This window comes from Hemitrygon akajei, chromosome 20 (assembly GCF_048418815.1).
Source record: "Hemitrygon akajei chromosome 20, sHemAka1.3, whole genome shotgun sequence".
Lineage (NCBI taxonomy): Eukaryota > Metazoa > Chordata > Chondrichthyes > Myliobatiformes > Dasyatidae > Hemitrygon > Hemitrygon akajei.
In genome coordinates, this window is record NC_133143.1 from 42,069,065 (window position 1) to 42,093,168 (window position 24,104).

Here is a 24,104-nt window from a genome sequence, read left to right on the forward strand (position 1 = left end):
AGGGATGGATGGAGCAGTTGTTCTTAAAGTAGAAGCAGAATTCCTCACAAAGTTGCTGGCAGGAGGGTTGAGTAGTTTTAACCCTTTGCTTTGTTACTGTTTGAATGGTAGACCATCAGAAAGCTCATTTGTATTAACTCTAAATTTCAAATACATTTACAGTTTCTTTTCTGACAATATTCAATAACAGCCATTCTGTCCTCACATCCTACTTCTGATCACTGACCTTCCAATACTACTGCCTCTGTTCATATAAAACACACATTCTTTTATCCTTCCTTTTATGCAATTAATCTTTTAGTGTGTATGCTAAATGTTACCATGCAATTCCATTGACCTTTTCAACAGATTCAAACTAAATCTTCCTCCACGACATTCTGCAGTATATAATCTGAGAGAGAGCACAACAGATGAAGTAGTCGAAGCATTATTACCCACACTCAAGCAAAGCAAAGATCCCTTGGGCTTACTGACATTTGAGGAGCCATTATTAATGCAAAAGAATAGTTGATGACTTAGCTTTAGCAGACTATCTGAATGCTGACTTTTTTTTGATTTTCATTTTCTTAGCAAGTAATTTACAACTGCCACAGATGCAAGCTGCATTTTCAGGATAATCATCTGCTAGTTACTAACTTCATTTTACAATTCTAGTTCTTGTCTCTTTTTCCCTCAGGCACCCCATGGCACCAGGAGACTACTGCATAAGATACCTCGGAGGATGACAGTACTCCTGAGGATGCACTATCAAATGCTTTATTCCTTTCAGTCATCAGTTCAGCCACAGATATTCCAGCTGAGTTAGAAAGGGAGTGGAGCGATATATATTTGATTCATTACCATGAGCCAGTAGGCAGCAGCCTGTATGATAAGCTCAGGCAACCCAAAAAAGTGTTTGCTGAAGGAAAATGACCTTTGACAACTGAACTGCACTATTCTCAGAAAACGAATCAGTAATGTATGTTTTCTTTCATGGCTTCTGGATACCACCAAGCTGCTTACATTCAGCAATGTTATACTGAAGTGCAGTCACTGTTGCAGAAAGCTGAGACAGCAGCTTTGACACAACTCTAGTTCCCTTGAGATGTATTTGAAAATGGCCAAATGCTCTGTTTATTGATGGGTGAATATCTGAACCAATTCTCAGGATACTATCCTAATCCTCATTGAAATAGACACTGGGATTTTTTACATCCCCTGGTGAGAGCGGATGGGTCATGTCCAAAGGAAAGCATTTTATAATCAAGCACTCATTTAATACAACACAGTGACAATCTTGATCTTTTTTTTGTGTGTGATTAAGACTGGAGTAGGTGACGAACACAGATGCTTATGAAACAAGTGTGATCTGACAACTGACTGAGCCATGGGTATAACTGGATGAGAAAAATTATGACTACTGGTGATATTTCATCCATGACATCATAATGAAAATATTCACATGTTTTGGAACTTTGAGGGCAGCTTTAATGGGTGAGAATGTGAGCTCAAATGTACATTATCTATTGAGACAATTGTTCAGCATTGATGAGGGCAACTTTGAAGAAGTGACTCAATAGCCCTTCTCTTGAAGGATCATGTTTTACACACTCAACCATTGTGTCAAATGAGCTAAAATAGTTACACCTGCAGATAAGGTCAAGTTGTCTGTAGTTTTGCCCTCAGATGTCTTTATAGTTCCAGTATAAGGAAAGCAATAGGGGAGCATCTTTTTGGATCTCCATTGCTTGTAATCATCATTCAGGGAAATATACTGGGCTAAGATTTAATTGTTGGGCAATTGTTGACGTATGTGTGGGTTTTCTTGTGGGATGTGTTGTGTATTTTTAGTTTGGTTTCAGATTGACACTGGATTCTCATCATTAACTATGATATAAGCTAACAGGGCTATAAAAACATGACCAGGGTTAGTTTTGCAGTCGTAGCACTGAAAAGCAGAGAAGTTTGTTGAATGTTGGTAAGACCATAACTTAAGTTATACAGAGGTGCACAGCACAGAAATATACCATCCAGCTTTCCACATCCATGCTGATCTATTTGCCCATCTACATCATTCCCATTCCTCTACATTGTTATATCTTTCTTTTGCTGATTTGTGTGTCTTTCTAAATGCCTCTTAAAAAAAGATTTCATATCTGATTCTACCAGCTCCTTTGGCAGTGCTTTCCTGATATCATCCACTCTGTGTCTGTGTAAAACAAAAACTTATCCTTCAGATCAACCTTTGAAACTCCTTCTCACCTTAAATTTATGACATCTTGTTTTTGATGCCCCAACCTTGCAACGAGTTTTTGACTATGTACACTATCAATGCTCATCATAATCTTATATACTTATATTAGATCATCTCCACCTTCATTGTCCTCCCAAGGCAGACTGTTGAATTTCTCTCCATAACTAAAGTCCTAAAATCCTGGCAACATTCTGATGAATCTCCTCTGCACCCCCTCCAGAGCTCTTTATGGTTTCGAGTAAAAACCAGTTCAAAGAACGATGACTGAAGTTCATGATAGTAATCTCGGGTCCCAGGACATCAATGCGGAAGATGCTTAAGGCAGTGTAAGGTCCAACCAACTTCTGCTATTCTATATCCTGTACCCTTCAGTATAAAATCAGAAAAGGTTCACTGATGATTTCAAAGCATTGAGCTCCGTTTACAGTTCTTTGGATCAAGAAGCAGTCAGGGCTTTCTATTTAGCCTATCTAGGACAACAAAATCTTGGATTCAAAAGTGGCAATTAATATTTGAGCTACAGTGATCACCTTCAATAGGAACGAAGCTAATCAGCTCTTCTTGAAATTCAATTCCCATGTCTCCAACATCAGTATCTTTGTCATCATCAGAGATCAGAATCTCAACCAGAAAAACTTCATAAATACTGCAAAGATAAAATATGTTTGAGGCTCGATATTCTGTGGCAATTGACTTGTCTTCTTACCACCCAGTCTGTCCACTATATACAAGGTTTCTGTCAAGAGTGTGATGGAATGCTACTTGGTTGCCTAGATGAATTTAATTGCAATAACATTCAATAAACCTGACACCATCGAGAGCAAATCATTGTATCTGATATCTCATCCGTGTCCTAAATATTCCTTTCTGTTATGCACTGTGGCTGGATTGTGTTCCATCTACAAAATATCTTGCAGCTCAGAATATTCCAACAGCAGCTCCCAAATACAGAATCTCTACCTAAGAAGGTTAAGTACTTAAGGCTATTGGAACATTGCCACTTGCATTAAAAGAGACAATGCTGGATAAAGGCTTCAGGTAAGATAGCATTTGTGGAAGGAGAAGCAATTAAGATTGCATATCTAGAACCCTTCTTCAGAACATATTCTAAACATATGGTTTTCATTACCATATGTACATTCGCTCCAAGCTGTGCACCATGGTAACTTAGGTTACGTCCACACTAGACTGGATAATTTTGAAAACGCCGGTTTCACGTAAAAATAATAGGCGTCTACACTAAGCGTTTTTGAAAATACTTCTGTCCACATTAAAAGGGATATTTCGGCAAATCTCCTCCTATTGCACACGCGCAGGACACATCTACCGAAAACAAGTGACATGTTTGGTGTTGAACCTCGCCGTGAAAGACTTGGTGCGCATTTGTTCGGTTACAGACTAGAAAAACTTAAACGACAGACAGCTGTTGGCTCTCGCGCAGGTGGACTTAAAACTAAATAAAACAAATACTGGAGTGTATGGAGGCAACCGACAGGGAGTTCACGGACAGTATGACCCGGCTGATGACAAACATTGAAAAACTGACTAACTCTGTTGCATTAATAAAGCCCCTTGTTAAATGTATAAAACATGTCTGCATCAGTATTATCTTGTATTTCCATACAATGTTACATTAGTCTGTTACACATCTATTGTCAGAGAAGTACTTGCATAAATAGGTAAACCACCTTCATTCTAGCAAGGACAGAAAACAGGACAAAGTGAGTATACTTACTTATTCAGTAAGTTATGGGTCAAAGTATTTGGTGAGTACATTTCTAACTCTTTTGGCTTCAGTCTCGTTGCCGTCTGTTCGGAAATTGTGGTTGCATTCAAGAAAACAATGAAATGGCGCGCTGCCGTCACCATCTGTTCCGGCACGTCATGACAGTGCTTTTAGATTTCTCCGGTTACCCTGTCCACACTGCTTTGGCCAATCGAGCGTTTTCAAATTTACACACTCTGAAGGGCGTTTTAGGAAAGCTCCGTTTTCGGGGGAGGAAAACGCCGTTGTAGTGTGGATGGAGGGTCAAGCCAAAGAGAAAAAACTTCGGTTACAGATTTATCCGGTCTAGTGTGGACGTAACCTTACACTGATATCTTATCATTGTTACCAGAATCCGTAATAGCACAGTGGGAGCACTATCTACAAGTGGATCTCAGCAGTTTAAGAATGTGGCTTTCATCCCAGATATTCAAAGACAATTAATGGTGGGCAACAAATAATGACTTCTCAAAGATGCTCACATTACATATAATCAAGTAACATACTGTAAAATAAGCGCAAGCAAAAATCATGTTTTCACTAGAAATGTAATATTGACCATTTCCAGGTCATTTGCATTACTCTGGGCATTCAAGCAAACACTTCCTCTGGAATCTCCTTAATGTAAATCCTATTATTATTTGCATTTCACCATCCCCCCCATTCATTGATCAGATCTTTTGATCATGTGACAGCTCCCTGCTTGCCATTGGACCTGAAATTGACCTCCTAGCCCTCCACTGGTTGAATTCTCTGCTTAGGTTCTAATCCATTCAAGTTTGCACCATGCTCCATCCAGCTTTCTGAGCCCTGATCCCCCCATTAAGATTAGCTAAATGTAACACCCACCCCCATGACTACCCTGATCCAAGCTTTAATTATGCTTCTTATGACCAGAGATTAACCTGGGTGCAATTTGAATTTGAATCAGATTCAGGTTTAATATCACTAGCATACCGTATATCATGAAATTTGTTGTTTTGCGTCAGCAATACATTACAACACAATAATAAAAAGCGATACAGAGGGGTATAGGCCATTCCAGCTCTTCAAGCCTTTCTGCATTACCATGGCGCCCAATAAGAAGTATATAAAAGGGAAATTAAATAAGTGGTGCAAAAAGAGAGGGAAATACTGAGGTAATATTCATGTGTTCATTGTCATTCAGAAATCTGATGGCAAAGGGGAAGAAGTTGATCCTGAAATGTTGAGTGCTCCTGTACCTCCTCCTTTGTTGGTTGTAATTTCATCTTGGCTATTTAATGGGGATGGTGAAAACATTGTGCAGTAGATAACCAGCTCCTTAAATGTACAAACCACCAACTGATCATAAGGGAGGGATTGAGATCTGAGATGTTGTGCTTTGATATTTTTTGAGGAGGTCTATTACCCATTGAATAATTTGAAGTATTTTGCAAAGCAAGCTAATGATGCATATTTGTATGTTCACGATTTTCAATACTTTTGGTACATGGAACTTAAGTCCAGATGCTTATATAACTAATAAATGTACTTGCAATATAGAAATAGTACAAGACCATTGCCTCAGAGTATTATGTGCCTTCCTTGAGAGTATTATGTACATCAGAGTATTATGTACCCTGTTTGTGTCTAAAGCAGTTTGGTTGCTCCAGGTCTTGCTGTCTTGACATTTATTGCAAATTTGAAATATTGCAGAGTATTGGTAGCTCAGAATGGTTATCTGGAAGTTTGGTTGATCACCAAAGCTTGGCAAAATGTTTGCAGATGTTTCTGCTCCATTCGAGAAGCCATCATCAGTGTGCAGTCTGAGGGTGTAATGCTGGGTTATATACTCCTCCAGGGGCCGAATAGATATTGATTATTCAGAGCCCGGAGGAGTATATTAGCCAGCATTCTAAGAAGACAACACTCTCAACTGTGCACTGATAATGGCTTCTTGATTGGGCCAAAATGTCTGCAAACAGTCTCAATGATCAATCAAACTTCCAAATGTATGAAGAAAAAAATTAATGAGGTGTTAAAGCATTAAACCGATTATTGAGGTTATTATCCCCTTGTCTTGTTTATCTAATAATAACCATTGTTCTATGAAAATTGAGAGCAGAAAATTAGAAAATGTATGCGACAGTTAAGTTCATCATAAATGAATATTGTTCACTGTTCATCTCAAGTTGTCACAAGGTGGAATAGAAGTTTAATATTTCGAGCCCCATGTTCTTTTTCTGATTTCAGTTATGGAGTCCTATTTAAAGTAAGATGTACTAATTCAGAGTTAGATTTAACCTCAGATTCTCTGCCTTTTGTATCTACGAATGTTACGCTCAATCACTCTTGAGTTTAACACGTCAAATGATCAATTAATTAATTAATTGGTTAATTAATGAGTTTCAGAATAAGTTTGGTGGTATTATGCTTTATAAGATGCACTGAACTCTGATGAAGGAATTTGAGGTTGAATCTCCAAATAAAGCAGGTGAGTTTTTAGGAGCAGTTGACTGATCTTTCTATAAGCATGGCCAAAGCACTGCACCTTCAACCAGACCAGCAAAATGCATTGGTAGTTGCAGTTTAGGTATGTTCTAGTGGGTCAAGTGCTCATTCTTCATTTGTGAATTATCCTGTCCATTGACCATTGATTGACGTTGTTGCAGTTATCCTGGAAATTCGTATCTTAATCTTCCTGTTGGATTTCATTCCAAAATAGACTTCAGCTGTATTTAGGATGTTGTTATACTGGTTCAGAGAAAAAAAACCTTTAATTTGTTGTCATTTAATCTAGTAAGTATAAAACTGCTGTATGTGCTTTCTTTCAAGGCGATCTTCTGGCATATCTTCTTCTCATTTTTGGAAACCACCAAGCAGATGCTCCAGCATAAGCAGTTTGGTTAGCAACTATTCACAAGTGAGTAACTTGCTATCTATAGTCTACAGAGATAGTGTCAATTGAATGCACAATAATGTTGCATAAAACTTATGAGTGAGGCCATTGGAAAATCCTCTGCTGCTCAGGCCATGTTTGGCAGAAGGAAAAATAAATCAAAAATTAGTCTTCACATTTATGTGAAAAAGAATTGTTTGTGTATAATACTTTAAGCAGCTGCTATAGGACTGCTTTCTCATGTGCTTTTCTGAAAAAAATTATATCAATGAAGTCACAAGTATATTTAATTGTAGCATAACTCATATATGCTTTGCATCATTTTGCAGGCTCCAGAAAGTCTTACAAATCTAGACCTAAACAATTCCTTATCAGTAGAGCAACTGGAAACCCTTGACGAGTTACGTGTTGAACTTGATCAGTCTGATATAAAGCAAAAAGAAATGCACGAAAAGATCCAACATTTTGAACTGGAAAGGAGTGAGTTACACAAGACAATATCATTACATGAGCAGACAATAGAAGCTTTGAGGAAATCAGCTGCTGAATCAATGGAGGAGAACCTCTTACTAAAGAAGACAGTGGAAGAGCTGAGTCAGCGGTGCGAAGATTTTGCTCAAGACAGTGTGGAAGAATCTCAAAAGTCTTTGCAAATGTTAGATGTTAGTTCCACGGAGAAACAACAGGTGCTTCAGTCAAAAGCTACAGAATTGGAGATATATAATAACCACTACCCAAATAAACTGCAGCCATTAACACAAGAAGTAGAAAGTCTCAGGTCACACAGTGTAAAAGATGCCAATTTTGATGAATTTCAGTCCAAATTAATCACAACAGAACAGAAGAATATAGAGCTGGTCCAAAAGATAGAAGACATTTTGACTGAAAAGGCACAATTGGAGGCAACCCACTATGATTTAGAGCAGAAAATCCATGAACTTCGCGACAAGTTGGATAATGCGGAGAGAGAGGAGATTGGAATACAGAGGTTAAACAATACGCAGCAACTGCAGATGGAAAAGCTAACAAATGATTTGAAATCAAAAGACTTAATAATAGAGGAGCTTGAGTTGAAGCTGAAAGGAACTACTTTGAAATTTGAGGAAAAGAATGCTATGCTTGTGGAGAAAAATGAAGAGTTAGAATCTTACTTGAATAAGTATGGTGAAATAAAGAGTGTACAAGGAAGTGATGCAACTGAACTTGAATTAATGCAAAAGGCAATTCAGGAGCTAGGAAATGAGAAAGACGAAGCACAAGTCAAATGTAAAGTATTAGAGGAACAAATAAGTACTCTTTCTAGCCAGCTAGTAGCTGCTAATAATGAAGCACAAAATCATCAGGATGTTCGAAATAAACTTTTCTGTGAGAATGAAGATCTTAGGAAAAAAGTGCAAGAATTAGAAGAGATATTAGCTAATGGTCAAAGTAGGTCAAGCCACATTGAGGTTGACCATCAAAAACTTGAACTTGAGAATCAGAAATTTCAACATATTGTACAGAAAAGTGCTGAAAGAGAGGAAGCAATGGAGAGAACATGTTTTCCCTTGGAAACTGATAGCTTCATTACATCTCAGAAAGAGTTGCAGGGTCAGACAGCTGACGCCATGGTTCCAATGGATGAAAAAGTAAAAAATCTAAGGGAGGAAAGCAAACAATTTAATGAGCAATTACAAAATTCTCCCAGGCAGCTTGAAACAGCAGAGGGCAAACTGAAAGAAAGTCAGACTGAATTCGATGAGTCGAGTGATTGCTTGCTAAATCTGCAGGCAGAGGGAATGCTTTCGGATTTGGAGAATAAATTATTAAAGTTACAACCAAATGAAAATTCTCCCATCTCTTTGGTAGCTGAAAACAAAGATAATCTGTTAAAGCAGTTACCAGAAAATATTGAAAAATATCAGGCAAAAGTAGAGATGCGGGAAAAAGAAAAATTGACTCTTGAAGATAATGTTCAGAAGCAAAGTCAGCTTACTGAGGATCTAATAGTTGAGAAAAATGCATTAGTGAAAGCACAGGTGACAGAGAAAGACCTTTATGAGAAAGAAATGCAGAAGATAAATGAAGAACTAGCTACCACGAAAAATCAGCTTGAAGTTGAGCATAGTGAAGTGTCCAGGTTACAGGGAGTGATTGAAGAACTTAGTTCAAAGCTTAAGTATGCCATTGAGGAAAAAGAAAGTATACACAGTAATCTTAATCTTGCAGTATGTTCCAAAGAAGAATACAGAACTCTGGTTCAAAATCTGAAGGAACAGATAGAATCAAACAGCAGGGATCATGCTGAGAAACTCTTGATATTGAAAGAAAAAGAAGGTTATCTTAAAAAAGAGAGAGAAAAATTGACACAACAGATAACTGAACTTGAAGAACAGTTTACAACGTTTAAATGCGAATCATCTCAACAGAAAAAGTATATTGAAAAACTAAAGTCTGAAAATATTGAGACCAAAGATCTGCTTAATAGGGTAAACACTGAAATGGCAGACCTTGGCATGCAGATGTGTGCAATGAGTGCCGAAAAAAATGCCATTGAGCAGAAATATAATGACATCTGTCAACAGCAAGCAACAGTTTTTGAGGTGATGAAACTGGAACAACACCAGCTAAATGTAAATATTTCTGCACTAAAGAATGAGAATGAACACCTTCAAGAGGAGTTAAAGAGATCAGAAAATTTAGCAGCAACCGTAGAGGAGCTGCAGAAAAAGCTTGTGAAAACACAACAGCAAGCAGAAAGTCTCCAGGAGGCTGCAAAGGAAGAGATGTCTGCAGTCAAATTTCAGATAAGTGGAGAGGTGATGGACTACCAGACTAAATTAAAGGTAATGTCCTTGCAGCAAATACAGCAATAAATCTCTATATTTTATTCTGTTGTCAGATTTTCTAATTTGGAAGCCTGTTGGAAAGTCACCTATAATATTATTAGCTTTAATTTAATTTTGTTTCTTAAGTACTCAAATTTATTTACTGAAGCTTTCAGTTTTGTGAGGAAAAAAGATTCATTTATTTCTTTTCTTTTCCTTTTTTTCTTATCCTCATACCAAATTTTATCTACAATGTATATGAAAGGCTTACAGTGTCCTCAAGTTCACTGTTCATCTGTCTGAGGGTGTGCAGTAGTCCTGCTCCTTAGATATATTGTAACTAACCATGGGGAGAAATTAGGGACCAGGTTTCTCCCTTCAGATCTTTTTGACGCAGAAATATATTCGATTTTCCAAATTAGCGAAAAGAAGCCAATTATTTTTTCTGTCGTCTGAGCATTTGATTTTCATCAGTTATTAAAGACAAGTTTGTGAGGCGTTGACTGCTTATTTTGATCAAGGTATATATTAATTTGGTATATATTGTATTAATTTGCATTAATACAAAGTTTTGATGATGATGTTCTTATATTGACAGACTCTTGGTGAAGAATTAGAGGCTGTTAAAACAGACCTCAATGAATGTCACAGTCAAATAGCTTCAAAGGATAAACAACTTGTTGACTTTCAAGTGAGTCATTATTTATCTTTAAGAACAGGATCAGTGATGAATAACTTTCACTTAGGAGTATAATATCAGCCTTACTGTTTGTAATTGTTTAATTATTTTTTATTTAACAGGATCTTAACAGTAAATTAAGAGAGCAGTTGGAACAGAAAGTACAAGTAATTGCAGAATCACAATTACTGAGAAATGAAGAGCAAGAAAAACTGAAGTGTTTTTCAGAAAACTTTACCAGGTATAATTGTTTAAAGCCAAATGGAAGGCTAATTTTTGGCCTGCATTTTGCATAATGTTATAAAATGGAGAAACGGATTACTTGAATGATGTCCACTGGCTTCAGAATTTTTACCTTACATATTCAATTGTGTATATCCATCTCAGACTCAGTGGTACTGCCACAGCTCCTGATGACCTGAGAAAACAGATGTTAATACATAAAACTTAAGACATAGGAGCAGAATTAGGCCATTTGGCCCATGGAGTCTGCTCTGCCATTCAATCATTGCTGATCCTTTATTCCCCGGCCTTCTCCCCCTACACTTTGATTATGTGTCCAATTAAGAACCTGTCAATTTTTGCCTTAAATACACCCAATGACCTGGCCTCCACAGCTGCCTGGGGTAACAAATTCCACAAATTTACCCCCTCTGGCTAAAGAAATTTTTCTGCATCTTTGTTTTAAATGGACATCCCTCTATCCTCTATTTGCCCTCTTGTCCTAGACGCTACCACCATTGGTAACATCCTTTCCACATCTACTCTGTCTAGGCCTTTCAGCACTCAAAAGGTTTCAATGAGATCCCCCCTCATCCTTCTAAATTCCAGTGAGTACAGACCCAGAGCCATCAAATGTTCCTCGTATGTTAATCATTTCCGAAATCATTCTTGTGAACCGCCTCTGGACCCTCTCCAAAGCCATCACATCTTTTCTAAGATGAGGAGCCCAAAACTGTTCACATTACTCAAGGCAAAGCCTCACCAGTACCTTATAAAGTTTCAGCATCACATCCCTGCTCTTGTATTCAAGACCTCTTGAAATGAATGTTAACATTGCATTCGCCTTCCTCACCATCGACTCAACCTGCAAGTTAACCTTTAGGGTGTTCTGCACAATGACTCCCAAGTCCCTTTAGCATCTCAGATTTTTGGATTTTCTCCCCGTTTAGAAAATAGTCTGCACATTTATTACTACCAAAGTGCACGACCATGTATTTTTAAACATTGCATTTCATTTGCCACAGTCTGCCCATTCTCCTAATCTGTTGAAGTCCTTCTGCAGTCTCTCTGTTTCCTCAGCAGTACCTGCCCCTCTACCAATCTTTGTATCATATGCAAACTTGGCAACAAAGCCATCTATTCCAGCATCTAAATTGTTAATATACAGCATAAAAAGAAGCGGTCCCAACACTGACCCCTGTGGAACACCGCTAGTTACTGGCAGCCAATTAGACAAGGACCCTTTTATTCCCACAATACATCTGCTGCTTTGTTCCATGTATGGCTGGGCAAAATCGTTTGACAGAACAGATTGTTCTGAGATTCTTCAGAATAATGCCTTGGTTCATGATTCTGAATCAGCTATACCTATTATATCATTAGTCATTTGAATGGGAATTCTAACCTGGAATTTAGGAAGAACAAAGTAGGTTCAAGTTTTTTCACTTCATTTTAACTTTTAATTAATTTTGGTAGTTTAATGTGGTTGGAAGACATTAAATTTATTTTTAAAATATTTAACTCAATTCCCATAGGTTTTAAATGTCTCTATGTCACAAGCATTAAAAAACTCTTACAGAAAACCTCACAGACATTGACTGCATGTAAGGCCAAGCTGTGTACTTGTCAGCTGTTAAAGCTTGTCAGGGAGGTCATGATGTCAAGTCTCAACAATGCACTGGCTGGCACAGGTTTTGTTTGCTTCGTTGCCTGATTCCAGGATTGGGAGATTTAGAACAGTTGAACTTGGGTATGTGTATCATACTCTTCACACTGCATGACAGACTCTCCAGGCTCAGGTTTGATTTGAATCAGCCTTGATCCATCGGAGTTGAACTTATGTGTTCTGTGTGTATGTGTTCTGGAGGCATTGGATGGCAAAACTTTGTAGCTTTTGCTACAAGGAGCCAGTTTCCTCCAAGTATATAAAGGTAATAGAGTAGGATGTTTACCACATCTACGGCCCAAATTTTAATATTAATATAGTATTGAATTTTGAATTTACTAATTTCTCTTTAACAATTGGTTGCTATTGAGAAGGAAGCCACCTAACTCTGAAACTATTTCCAAGGTCTTTAACAAAACTGGGAGTGAGAAACATGAGTACTCAGCATTTCTGGGAAGTGCATTGCTTGATGTATTTTCATCCATTGCTTGACATGCGTGTCTCCTTACTTCAAACAGATATTTCCAGAGATCTTTAGAGAGTTTAGAGCAACCTTTCCTTCTTTCCCCAAGTCTGGAGAAATTGGAGGCTGAGAGGTTAACAATTATTGAGGGTAGAAAAATAACAGGCTCATGGTTAGCAGAGTGAAATATGTTCGTTTTAATTGTTAAGATATAGTAAGTTAGCTTGTGGACAGCTGATTTGGAGATTAGTGTAATAAGGATGAGGTTTATTGGTCACTTTACGTTATAAGGAGAGGTTAAAAATGACAACTATGACAACTTATAAAGTTCGTAAATGCACCTGTTGCTTTTGTGTTTTAGTTGGTAGATAGAAGTTGCAGTTTGGAAAGTTGTCAGTTTCGTAAATTAGAAGAGTGCATTATATAGATGGTAAACAATGCAACTGCAGTACTCTGATGATGAAGGGGTATATTTAGCATGCTGGATGGACTAACAATCAAGTGAACTGTTTTGTCTAGGATGATGCCAAATTTCCTGAATGTCATTGGAGCTATAGTAATAAAGGCAAGTGAAGTTTGTTTCATTATCATTGTGATTCGAACATTGTAGGTGTTGGAGAGTCAGGAAGTGTGTCTCCTCATGTATTGAATGTTTAAATTCTAACCTGCTCTATGCTCCACAGTATTTCTGTATTTCCGTTATTTAGGATTCTGTCTAATGGGTTCACCGTGCTATTAATAGCAGTAGATTCAATAATAGTAATACCATTGACTGTTAGGGGAGGTGATTAAACTCTTATATTGAAGATTAGCATTGTTAGCCACACAGGTGGCATGAAACTTAATTGCTGCCTTACAGATGAAGTTTAAATGGATTTCAAAGATATAGTCGGCCTCCTTATCCACGGGTTCCGCATGCACAGATTCAACCAACCGCGGATCGGGAAAACCCGGAAGTTGAGCATTGTTCACCTCACATCTTGTTCGTTCGCTACTTGTGTTGTGAGCAAGAGGAAGGAGTTTAAGGCTAGTAAGGGATGGCTGGCTAACTATGTAAAGCGCTACAGCCTCAAGAACTTAAAGATCATGGGAAAATTGGGATCGGCTGATGCCGAGGCAGCATCAGTGTTCCTAGAAGAGCTACGATGGTTGCGTCAGTACTGAACAGACTTTTTTTCCTGGTCATTATTCCCTAAACAATACAGTATAATAACTATTTACATAGCATTTAACTTGTATTAGGTATTATAAATAACCTAGAGATGATTTAAAGTATACGGGAGGATGTGCGTAGGTTATATGCAAATACTATGCCATTTTATATAAGGGACTTGAGCACCTGCATTTTTTGGTATCCGCGGGGATGGGAGGGGTGGTCCCGGAACCAATCCCCCACGGATAAGGAGGGCCGACTGTACATCAAGAACTGAAGCAGGAAAATATGCAGAAGGATTCATTTTGGAAAAGTCTAGTAAAGACGTGATGGGTGGAATAGATAATCTTTATCCCATCAAAACCTATAGTCCTTTTCAATGTTTTTATACTGCCTGTCTAATTAGAGAAAAAGCTTACAGCTTTGTCAATTGCAGCTTACCCTGAGGCATGTCTCACTACTGGCAAAGAAACACTTTGCTATTAGAAGTACTAACTTTTGGAAAAGGAGAAATGTGCAGTTTGGTGTGTGACTGGGATTTATAGGAAAAAAAGAAATGCAATGGAAATTTACAAAAAAAAAAACTGCATAACCGAAGACTGACAAACCATCACTGTGCAGAAGAAGAGAAACCGTGCAATTAAAAGTAATATTGAGAAAGTGAATTGTAAAGAGTCTTTGAAAGTGAGTCTGTAGGTGGTATAATCATTTCAGAGTAGTGGTGAATAAAGTTATTCATGCCATTTCAGGAGCCTATAGTTGTAGGGCAGTAACTGTTCCTGAACTAGGTGGTGTAGTTCTCCTGCCTGATGGTAATAGTGAGTAGAGGGTATGACCTGGATGGTAGGGGTTTTGATGATGGATGCTACTCTCTTTTGGCAGTGCTCGTTGTAAATGTACTCAGAGTTGAGAAGGGTTTTGCCTGAAGCTCCACCTGTCCTCTTGGATAGATACAGAGGATCATAAGCCACTATTGATGAAGATTTAGTCCATGACTAGTTAATGTGTATATGAAAATAATTGACAAAAGAAGAACATATGGTCTTTGAAGGCTTTCGACTGATCTATCAAGCCTAAATAATTTTGATCAAATCCATTTAGTGTAATGTTCTCTGCCTTGTATTAAGCCAGCTATGAACTTTACTGTTTGAGACCAACTAGAGAAAAAAATGATTAAGGACCAACAACAGCTTGCATTTAAGCAGTGTATGTAATCTTGTAAGCTAACATCCGAGGTTATTTGAGGGGTTGGGAAAACAGATGATTTAGTTGTAATTCAGATATTATGCAGTATCTTGGCAGCTGACAGAATGACTACTTATGGTGAGGAATTTGCATTTGATGATGTTCAACGGTTAGAACTGTTACTACAGGTGAAAGAAATTACAGACATATGGACATGCATTAAAATTGGAATGAGAATTTTAAAATAGCATTGTTTCTTAACCGAAAGCAAGGATGTTTATTTACATGTTTTTTATATTTAACTGCTTTTAAAAGGAAAACTAAATCTAATTGTGATATTATAACATGACTACAATGACAGAGAACTATATGGATAAAATGCCATTTGTGGATCTGATAAAGGAACAGAAATGTATATTAACTTCATGTTAGAAATTATCCTCGTATTGATTGTTTTTACACAATAAGAGTTTTAAAAAGAGTTCTTAAAGTTGAAATAAATAAGATTTTGCAGTAATATCAACAAGTTGAGTTCTATATTATTTGTGATGTGGTAAAATTTCCCATGCCACCTCCAGAGTGGAGTTGTTAAATAATACTTGACGCCAAGTTAAATCAGAAGTTACTGAGTCAGTTAACTCAAATTGTAACCAAGGTGTCAAATTTAATACAGAATAGTGTGACCATATTTGGAATATTGTGCAAAATTCCAGTTGACTAGCTATTGGAAGGATGTCATTAAGCTGGCAAGGCTGCAGAGAAGAATTAACAAAGATGTTACTGGGACTGTAGAGCTTGAGTCATAAGGAGAAGCTAAATAGGCTGTGACTTTTTCCCTGGAACATAGGAGGCTAAGGGGTGATCTCATAGAGGTATCTAAAATCATGGGGGTGTAGGTAAAGTAGATAATCCCAGTCTTTTTTCCAGGGTAGGAGCATCTAAAACTACAGGAGATAGGTTTTAAGTGATTGCAGTGTTACGTACCCCGTAACTGGGTCACTTACCAGCAAAGATAGAGAGGTCCGTTGAAGTCTGATGGTACTATTTTTAAAAGTATTTATTGATAAAGGGGCACAAAAATAAGATTAACGCAAACATACAGATAATATACGTCATCAATACTAAATCTAAAAGCGCGGCTATAATAATAATCAATAAGAAATAGCTCTATCGTTGTCTAGGGGATAATGTATTGTCCAATGGAAATATAACAGTCACTGTTAGTTTGTTCAAGCTGCAGCATTTTGGGTTTAAGAGAGACGGTTTAAACTTGCCCAGGTCTTTTATGATGCCAATCCGTTTGAGTCGGGGGAGTTGGTTTCCCCGTTGTTAGCTAAAAGCCGTTTTCCGTGGTACCAGCCACCTGTCCCAGGCAACGGAACTGAACGCACGTGGCCTCCTTCAAATGGCTTCCTGCTATTACGGGATCGCTAGCGTTTCTTCTGGTGCGTCTGAGGGGCTGTTCCTACAGACCCTCTTTTATCCTGACTCGCAGGGTCGTAGATGTCAATCAGGTTGGGGTGATGCAATCTCTCCCTCAACCAGCCCACTTTGCCTGAGGGCGTTCACGTAGTATAGTATCTCAATCCACAAATTTGTCTCCAAGAGACAATGGCCATGTCCCGTAGCTTTACATCGCCGGGGAACCAGACATTCCGCACGTCTCTCTCTCATTTCCTGGGCCCCCTGACCCAACCCAACAGTGATCTTGCGATTCTCACAAAGGAGGGCGCCGCAGGCATAACACCCCCTTTCTTCAACACGTTTTTACCAGCAGTTAAAACGAAGTAGTACAGAGTCTTACAGGATTGTGGAATCTAACACAATACAAAAGCTTTTCTTTTCACTACAGAGTAATACAGTTATACATTCAATTCAGCATCTAGATAAACAGTCCGCGAGCACATTATCACTTCCTTTAATATGCTGTATCTTAATGTCTTGTACCTTACTAAAGTCTCGTAGCATCAGACTTCAATTTAATAACCACCTATTTTTTTTATTTCCTCCCCTCAGCGACAAAACTAAGGAGTTGTGATCTTAGCTTACGTGCATCTACAAAAGTTTATGTAAATACTAATCTTTAGGTCGTTTTCAAACTTAACAGGCAGGCTTCCAGGGGGTTGTCTTTATTATTCACATGCTTTGTCGAAATCCCGTACAACCGGCTTTGCTATTTAAAAATGGCGTCCCCCTTAACCGTCGCCTCTTTTCCGGTTAGTTCCCACGTGGGGAGCTTGGGTACTTTGGCGAGGTAAACTCTCGCCCGCCTCTTTCATAGGGGTTATTTTATCAACACCGTGTCCCAAACTTAGACCATCTTCTGAATTTCCACCCAATTCTTTTATTTTACACAGGTGGCTAGCCCTCTCGTCAGGACCCTTCAGGCTATGTGTTTTCAGTTCGAACTCTTTGCTCAAGCAGCATTTCAAATTCTGCCTTTTCACACCACACTCTGGAATAACAATAGCACGGGGGACCCCGTCATCTCCCGGCTTAATCTGTAAGCGATCCGCAGGGTTTAAAATTTCTTCATTCGATTTGGGAACTACCTATTTCCCGTTTCCTTCAATAATAATATTTATCTCCCCATTTTTGAGCTCCGCATTAACTTTTAACACACCTTCGAGCACAAACACCTGGGAACTCTCAGTTCCCACTATTACCAAGGTTAACCCTTTCTTCACTGAACCAAGTCTATCTGACCCACAAGGACGGCCATCTCGTTCAACTGAATCAAATACCTCAGACTTTTTCTGAGCTCCGTTACTAGGTTCAGTACCACGTGCATCCCCATCTTGGACACACTCAAACGGGACATTGGCCTCTTCCAGGCTTTCAATACCTGTACCCTTTTCAAATTCTAAATTCCCCTGATCCTCCCAGTTACTCTCTGGGCAACTCCCTTCCAGAGTAAACTCAACCCCGCGGGCTGAAACGACCTCATCTGCCAACCCAGCATACTTCTTCAAGGCAAGGGCACCCTTTTCATCTAGGACTGCCCTCATTTCATTATCGGGAACACCTTTAGAATTTTCAACTTCTTCAAACAGTTCTGCCAAACCAGACAGATCATCCCTGTCCAACTCTGGACCTCTTAACCGCTCTATCGGTTCCTCATCTTTATTTTCTGCCTCTAGAACCTTTCTCCTCGCTAAGGGAAGATCTACCTCCTCTCCCTTACCCTCTTTCACTTTACTATTCGTTTTACCACCCTCTAAACCCTCGTGGTACAGGGTCGGTAAAAACGTCTCGGCCAAATCGAAACTGGCCAGATTTAAACTGCTCTCGTTCTCAGCTGCCTCTCTCGACATGCTGCGAGTGACCGCGCATGCGGGATAGATCTTGGAATCTAGGGGCGGAGCCTCAACACTCACAGGCTGTTTTGTCAGCGTCATGGCTGCCCAAACCTTACCACCTGCTAAATCGTTACCAAGAAGGACGTCCGCGTCAGTTCTCGGGAATTCTGATCGCACCCCTAGTTCAACTGGTCCAGACACCAGCTCACAATCCATAATGACCTTATATAAGGGCACCATTTCTGTCCCTTTACCTATTCCTTTCACAGCTACCATTCTCGTCTTGCGACCAAACTCTAGTACCTTACTGCTGATCAACGACAGCTCAGCCCCCGTGTCTCTCCAGATCCGTATGGGAACTGGTGTGTCTCCCTTCCTCACAGACACGGTTCCGTGTGACAGACAAGTTGCAGACCCTTCTCGTACTCTGTCTACCCGGGGCTCTCTTGTCGACTTACTGATTACCACGGCACATCCGATAGGGACCGCTGCTTTCCCTTTTCCTGTCTCTTTCCTCGGAGCAAAGCACCGAGATGCAATATGCCCCCCCTTTCTACAATTAAAACAGGTCAAGCCCGAAAATCTCTGGCCGTCTGGCCTTTCCCCCTCAACCTTACCACTAGCTCCCGGCGGGACCTCTGCCTCAGCCGGCGGACTTTCTCGATTGTTCCCACGGTCTCTCTGGGAACTTTTATTTGAGGAAAACTTTGTCTTGTGGGTTAGGGCATATTCATCTGCGAACCTAGCAAATTCTGAGATGGACTTATTCGGCTTCTCATTCAAATACATCCGGATATCCTCCGAAACACGACCTTTAAATTCCTCAATCAGAATTAACTCCCTGAGACGCCAATAATCCTCGTCCACTATTTCTGCGATGCACCAACGGTCCAAGAGCACACCCTTCTCATAGGCAAACTCGGTATAAGTCTGATTCCACCCTTTCTTTAAATTTCTGAACTTTTGTCTATACGCTTCAGGTACTAGCTTATAACTCCGGAGAATGGCCGCCTTTACTTTGTCATAACTCTCCTCCTCTTCCTCCTCCATGGACAACGCCGTATATGCCCGCTGTGCCTTCCCTTTTAACACACTTTGTAACAACGCCACCCACTGTTCTCTGGGCCACTTCTGATTCACTGCCACCTTTTCAAAAAGCAAGAAATAACTATCAACATCCGTCTCCTCGAACGGAGGTACTAATCTCAACTCCCGACTAACATTAAACCGCTCCTCTCGGTCTGACCCCTGAACTCGTTGCTCTTGCCTTAACTTCTCCATCTCCAAGTCATGTTTCCTCTGTTTCTCTGCCTCCCTTCCTTGTCGGCCCTTTCCTTCTCTTTCTCTCTCTCTCTCTCTCTCTCTCTCGGCTCTTTCTTTCTCCTTCTCAGCTGCTTCCAGCTGTTTTAACTGAATTTCGTGCTCTCTTTGTTTCTCAGCTCTTTCCTGTTCCCGTTTCACCTCTAACTCCTTTAGCTGGCGCGCATGCTCCCTTTCTCTCTCCTTTAGCTGGAGCTCATGCTCCCTTTCTCTCTCCTTTAGCTGGAGCTCATGCTCCCTTTGTCTGCTCTTTCATTCTCCTTCTCAGCTGCTTCCAGCTGCTTTAACTTAATTGCATGTTCCAACCTTAATTTCTCCAACTCTGACTGAGCCGTCCCACTAGCTGGTACCTTTTCAGGGATATTTTCCAATACCTCAGCTGTAAACACATTCTTCCCAATATAATACTGAGTTATTGCCCTTCGCACCTCCCGCTTTTTCATTGACAACCTCACCTCTGCGAGGTTTAACCCCTTCGCCAAATTTATCAAGTCTGATTTGGTGGCCGCCTCTAGCGCCTCCAGAGTCGGGTTTTCTATAAATTCACCCACGTCCATCTGTGCTGGTTTCCCGTCTGGCTATCCACGAAACCAGATCCAAGTTTGGACTTACAAGCCCGATTCACTGGCTCCCCAATTTGGTATCAAATCCCTGACAAGCCCCCAATTGTTACGTACCCCGTAACTGGGTCACTTACCAGCAAAGATAGAGAGGTCCGTTGAAGTCTGATGGTACTATTTTTAGAAGTATTTATTGATAAAGGGGCACAAAAATAAGATTAACGCAAACATACAGATAATATACGTCGTCAATACTAAATCTAAAAGTGCGGGTATAATAATAATCAATAAGAAATAGCTCTATCGTTGTCTAGGGGATAATGTATTGTCCGATGGAAATATAAAAGTCACTGTTAGTTTGTTCAAGCTGCAGCGTTTTGGGTTTAAGAGAGACGGTTTAAACTTGCCCAGGTCTTTTATGATGCCAATCCGTTTGAGTCGGGGGAATTGGTTTCCCCGTTGTTAGCTAAAAGCCGTTTTCCGTGGTACCAGCCACCTGTCCCAGGCAACGGAACTGATCGCACGTGGCCTCCTTCAAATGGCTTCCCGCTATTACGGGATCGCTAGCGTTTCTTCTGGTGCGTCTGAGGGGCTGTTCCTAAAGACCCTCTTTTATCCTGACTTGCAGGGTCGTAGATGTCAATCAGGTTGGGGTGATACAATCTCTCCCTCAACCAGCCCACTTTGCCTGAGGGCGTTCACGTAGCATAGTATCTCAATCCACAAATTTGTCTCCAAGAGACAATGGCCATGTCCCGTAGCTTTACATCGCCGGGGAACGAGACATTCCGCACGTCTCTCTCTCATTTCCTGGGCCCCCTGACCCAACCCAACAGTGATCTTGCGATTCTCACAAAGGAGGGGGCTACAGCAGAAACATTTAAAAGGGACCCGAAGGACAACTTTTTCACACACAGAGTGTTGGCTATATGGAACTAGCTGCCGGAGGAATCTGTAGAGGTGCACACATTTATGATGGTTCAAAAGTGTTTTGGATAGGTACATGGTAAAAGATTTAGAAGGATATGGGTGATACAAAGGCAAATGGAACTAGCTTAGATAGACATCACAGTCAACATGGACAAACTGAGATGAAGGGTCCTTTTCATTCTTTATAATTCTGATAGAGATGTGTGGAAGTGTAGAGATGGATCTTAAGGCTAAACCAGTTGAATGCATTCGTCAATGGGTGGAATGATGAAGATCGGGTGATAAATTAATAATTAATGTGATACCTGCTTAAAAATGTATTTAGCTTTTTCTATTTAATCTCTATAGTGCTTTATATTTGAAGAAATATATATTTCAATCTGCAGTGTTGCAATTGAGCCAGTGTCAAAGAAACTTATCTTTAATTGGATACATGATGTATTCTACAGATTCATAGTTACTTCACAAAGGTCATAACTGATTTACTGAAACTTGTTTTACAACAGGACCCAGCAAGAGTTGGAAGCTGTAAAAAAGGAACAAGAAGAATACAAGCAACAAATGGAGGAGATGCAAGTGGAAATGAAGAGAAATGAACAACAACTTACGGCTGAAGTGGATGATTTGACCCGAACTAAAGAATTTCTAGAGGAGCGCTTAATTGAATTAATTAAGTACGAATCATCCATTAACAGATATTTTTACTAAGAAACAGCAATTGTTTTAAGTATTTATTTGATAAGAAGCTTAACAATTGATGAGTATTACTGTTTGTATTCGTTCATTTGGAATATGTTTTAAGATGTAATGGTTTAGGTATAAAAAAGTGTTATAACTAGAGGCACCACAAAAATTGCACCCTATGTTTTAGTCATTCTGTAGTTTGCTTTCAGTTGTTCTCTGTGATCAGTGTGATTATTATGAACTCTGAAAGTACCAATGCTGATTTGTTTTGTTTACAGTTTTCAGTATTTCACTGGAAACGAACAGTCAACGTTTCGGGCCGAGGCCCTTCGTCAGGACTGAAGAGGGAAGGAGCGGGGCCCTATAAAGAAGGTGGGGGTGAGGGTGGGAAGGAGAAGGCTGGTGGGTGTCAGGTTAAAAACCAATCAGAGGAAAGATCAAGGGGTTGGGGAGGGGAAGCAGGGAGGGGATAGGCCGGAAAGATGAAGAAGGAATGTAAGGGGAAAGCACTGTGTAGTAGAAGAAGGCAGAATCATGAGAGAGGTGATAGGCAGCTGGAGGAGGAGGCAGAGTGAAACTGGGATGGATGAAGGGAGAGGGAGGGAATTACTGGAAGTTGGAACATCTGCAGTGCACTTTGTGTTCAGTATTTCACTGTAGTGTAGGCTTAATTAACATTTGAGCTGGATCTTAGCTGAATCTTGGAGCCTAAAAGCAGGTGTGTTGTAGTTATAATATGCCAAGTCTTCAGTAGGAACCAAATTCTCCCACCGCCTTTTAGGGGATTGAGTTTAGGCCTGAAGAAAAGTACTTAATGCAATGGTCAGTAAAGCTTTCTGAGGATACTTAGAATAAGAATCTGGCTTATTACCATTGACAAATATTGTGAAATTTGATGTTTTGCAAGACTCCTAATGCACTTAAAGAGCAGCCCAATTATAATTTTGCAGGACACAGGAGGTATCCATTCTTCCAATTTACCTGACTGTACAACATCCACTCCCTTAATGCACTTGCCTCCAAATGAAAAACAAAATATTGTGTTTTTGTTCTATAATTGTTCAATATCATAATATCTTCTCAAATGTATTATTTCATTCATCCCTGCTTTAAATTGTGTCTTCCATGAGTCTGCTTATTTCTCAAGGTTGCTTGTCCCTACCAAGTATTTTGTTTCCTTATTGCTCACTGTATGTGTCAGCTGTGAATTTTGAAATTTAACTTAGGTACACGTATATCCATAATGGCAGTGATCTTAATTTAACCGAATAGAAGATAACATTGTTTTCCCTCCAATTGAAATGTAACTGTTTATCATTGTTTCATGCTTTTGTACCATTTTAATATCTGTGCATTCACTGCTCCGTCACACCCAAGGATTTGCACCCAGCTTACATTTTTATATTGCATAACACCAAAGGCTTTATGAAATCACTTATTAATTTTACTTCCTTCAGCAAGACTCCTTTGCTTACTTTTTTACGTATCTCAAATTAAGAGAGTAAAAATTGACTTGCTTGGCATTTATTAATTCATTTTTTTAAGTTACAAGAAAATTTTGTTTTACTGTTTTTCTGACCAGTGTAATTGCTGAGTTTATCCCAACCTGAAAATTATTATGAATCTTTGGGAATCTTTCGAGGTCTAAGAGGGATTCAAAGAATCTGCGCACAGTCCAGGCAACTTCCACTCTTCCCTTTAGAAATTCAGGTTAGGTCCCATTAAGTTGAGTGACTTGTCTGCTTTGAGCATTGCAAATGTTTTAGTATTTAAAAGGTAATCCTTTAGCATAGGATTACGTAGGATAAACAGCATGGAATAGGTAATTCGGCATAGCTAGTCCATGCCCAGCATTTCTACATTACACATTACTCTTCTAAATCATCTATTTTATTCTACTTCATATGCTGCTCCTTAAGTACACCTGTGATATTTGCTTTAGTCACTTCTTGTGGTGACAAATTCCAAATTATCACTTCTTTGGGTAAAGTGTTTCTTTTGTACTTTTGTATTTCTTGTACTACTGTCCTCTAAGTTTGCTGTTCTCCATGCAATCCCAACTATTGAAACTGATCATAATTTTAAATCTCATTATCCAGAAGTTTTATGTTCAGCATTATTGATACTAGGTTTTTAATTCTGTTTATTTAATTAGCTACATTTAGATTGCTCAACTGACATGGTGAGACTTGAACTTGCATCTCCACACCAATAGTCCAAACTTTTATCATTTAAAGGTGATAAAGGATTATAAATGAGGATGCTTGTGATATCCTCT

The 24,104-nt window shown here is 39.3% G+C and overlaps 1 protein-coding gene across 1 annotated transcript in view; it reads left to right on the plus strand.

Annotated features, from left to right (window-relative positions):
• Positions 1-24,104, plus strand: part of LOC140713758 (FYVE and coiled-coil domain-containing protein 1-like) — a 223,568-nt gene that overhangs the window by 53,640 nt on the left and 145,824 nt on the right. The window contains exons 7-11 of the mRNA XM_073024245.1: positions 6,795-6,882; positions 7,188-9,683; positions 10,264-10,356; positions 10,467-10,585; positions 21,649-21,816. Of these exons, the coding sequence (XP_072880346.1) occupies positions 6,795-6,882; positions 7,188-9,683; positions 10,264-10,356; positions 10,467-10,585; positions 21,649-21,816 (2,964 nt within the window). The remainder of the gene's footprint in view (positions 1-6,794; positions 6,883-7,187; positions 9,684-10,263; positions 10,357-10,466; positions 10,586-21,648; positions 21,817-24,104) is intronic.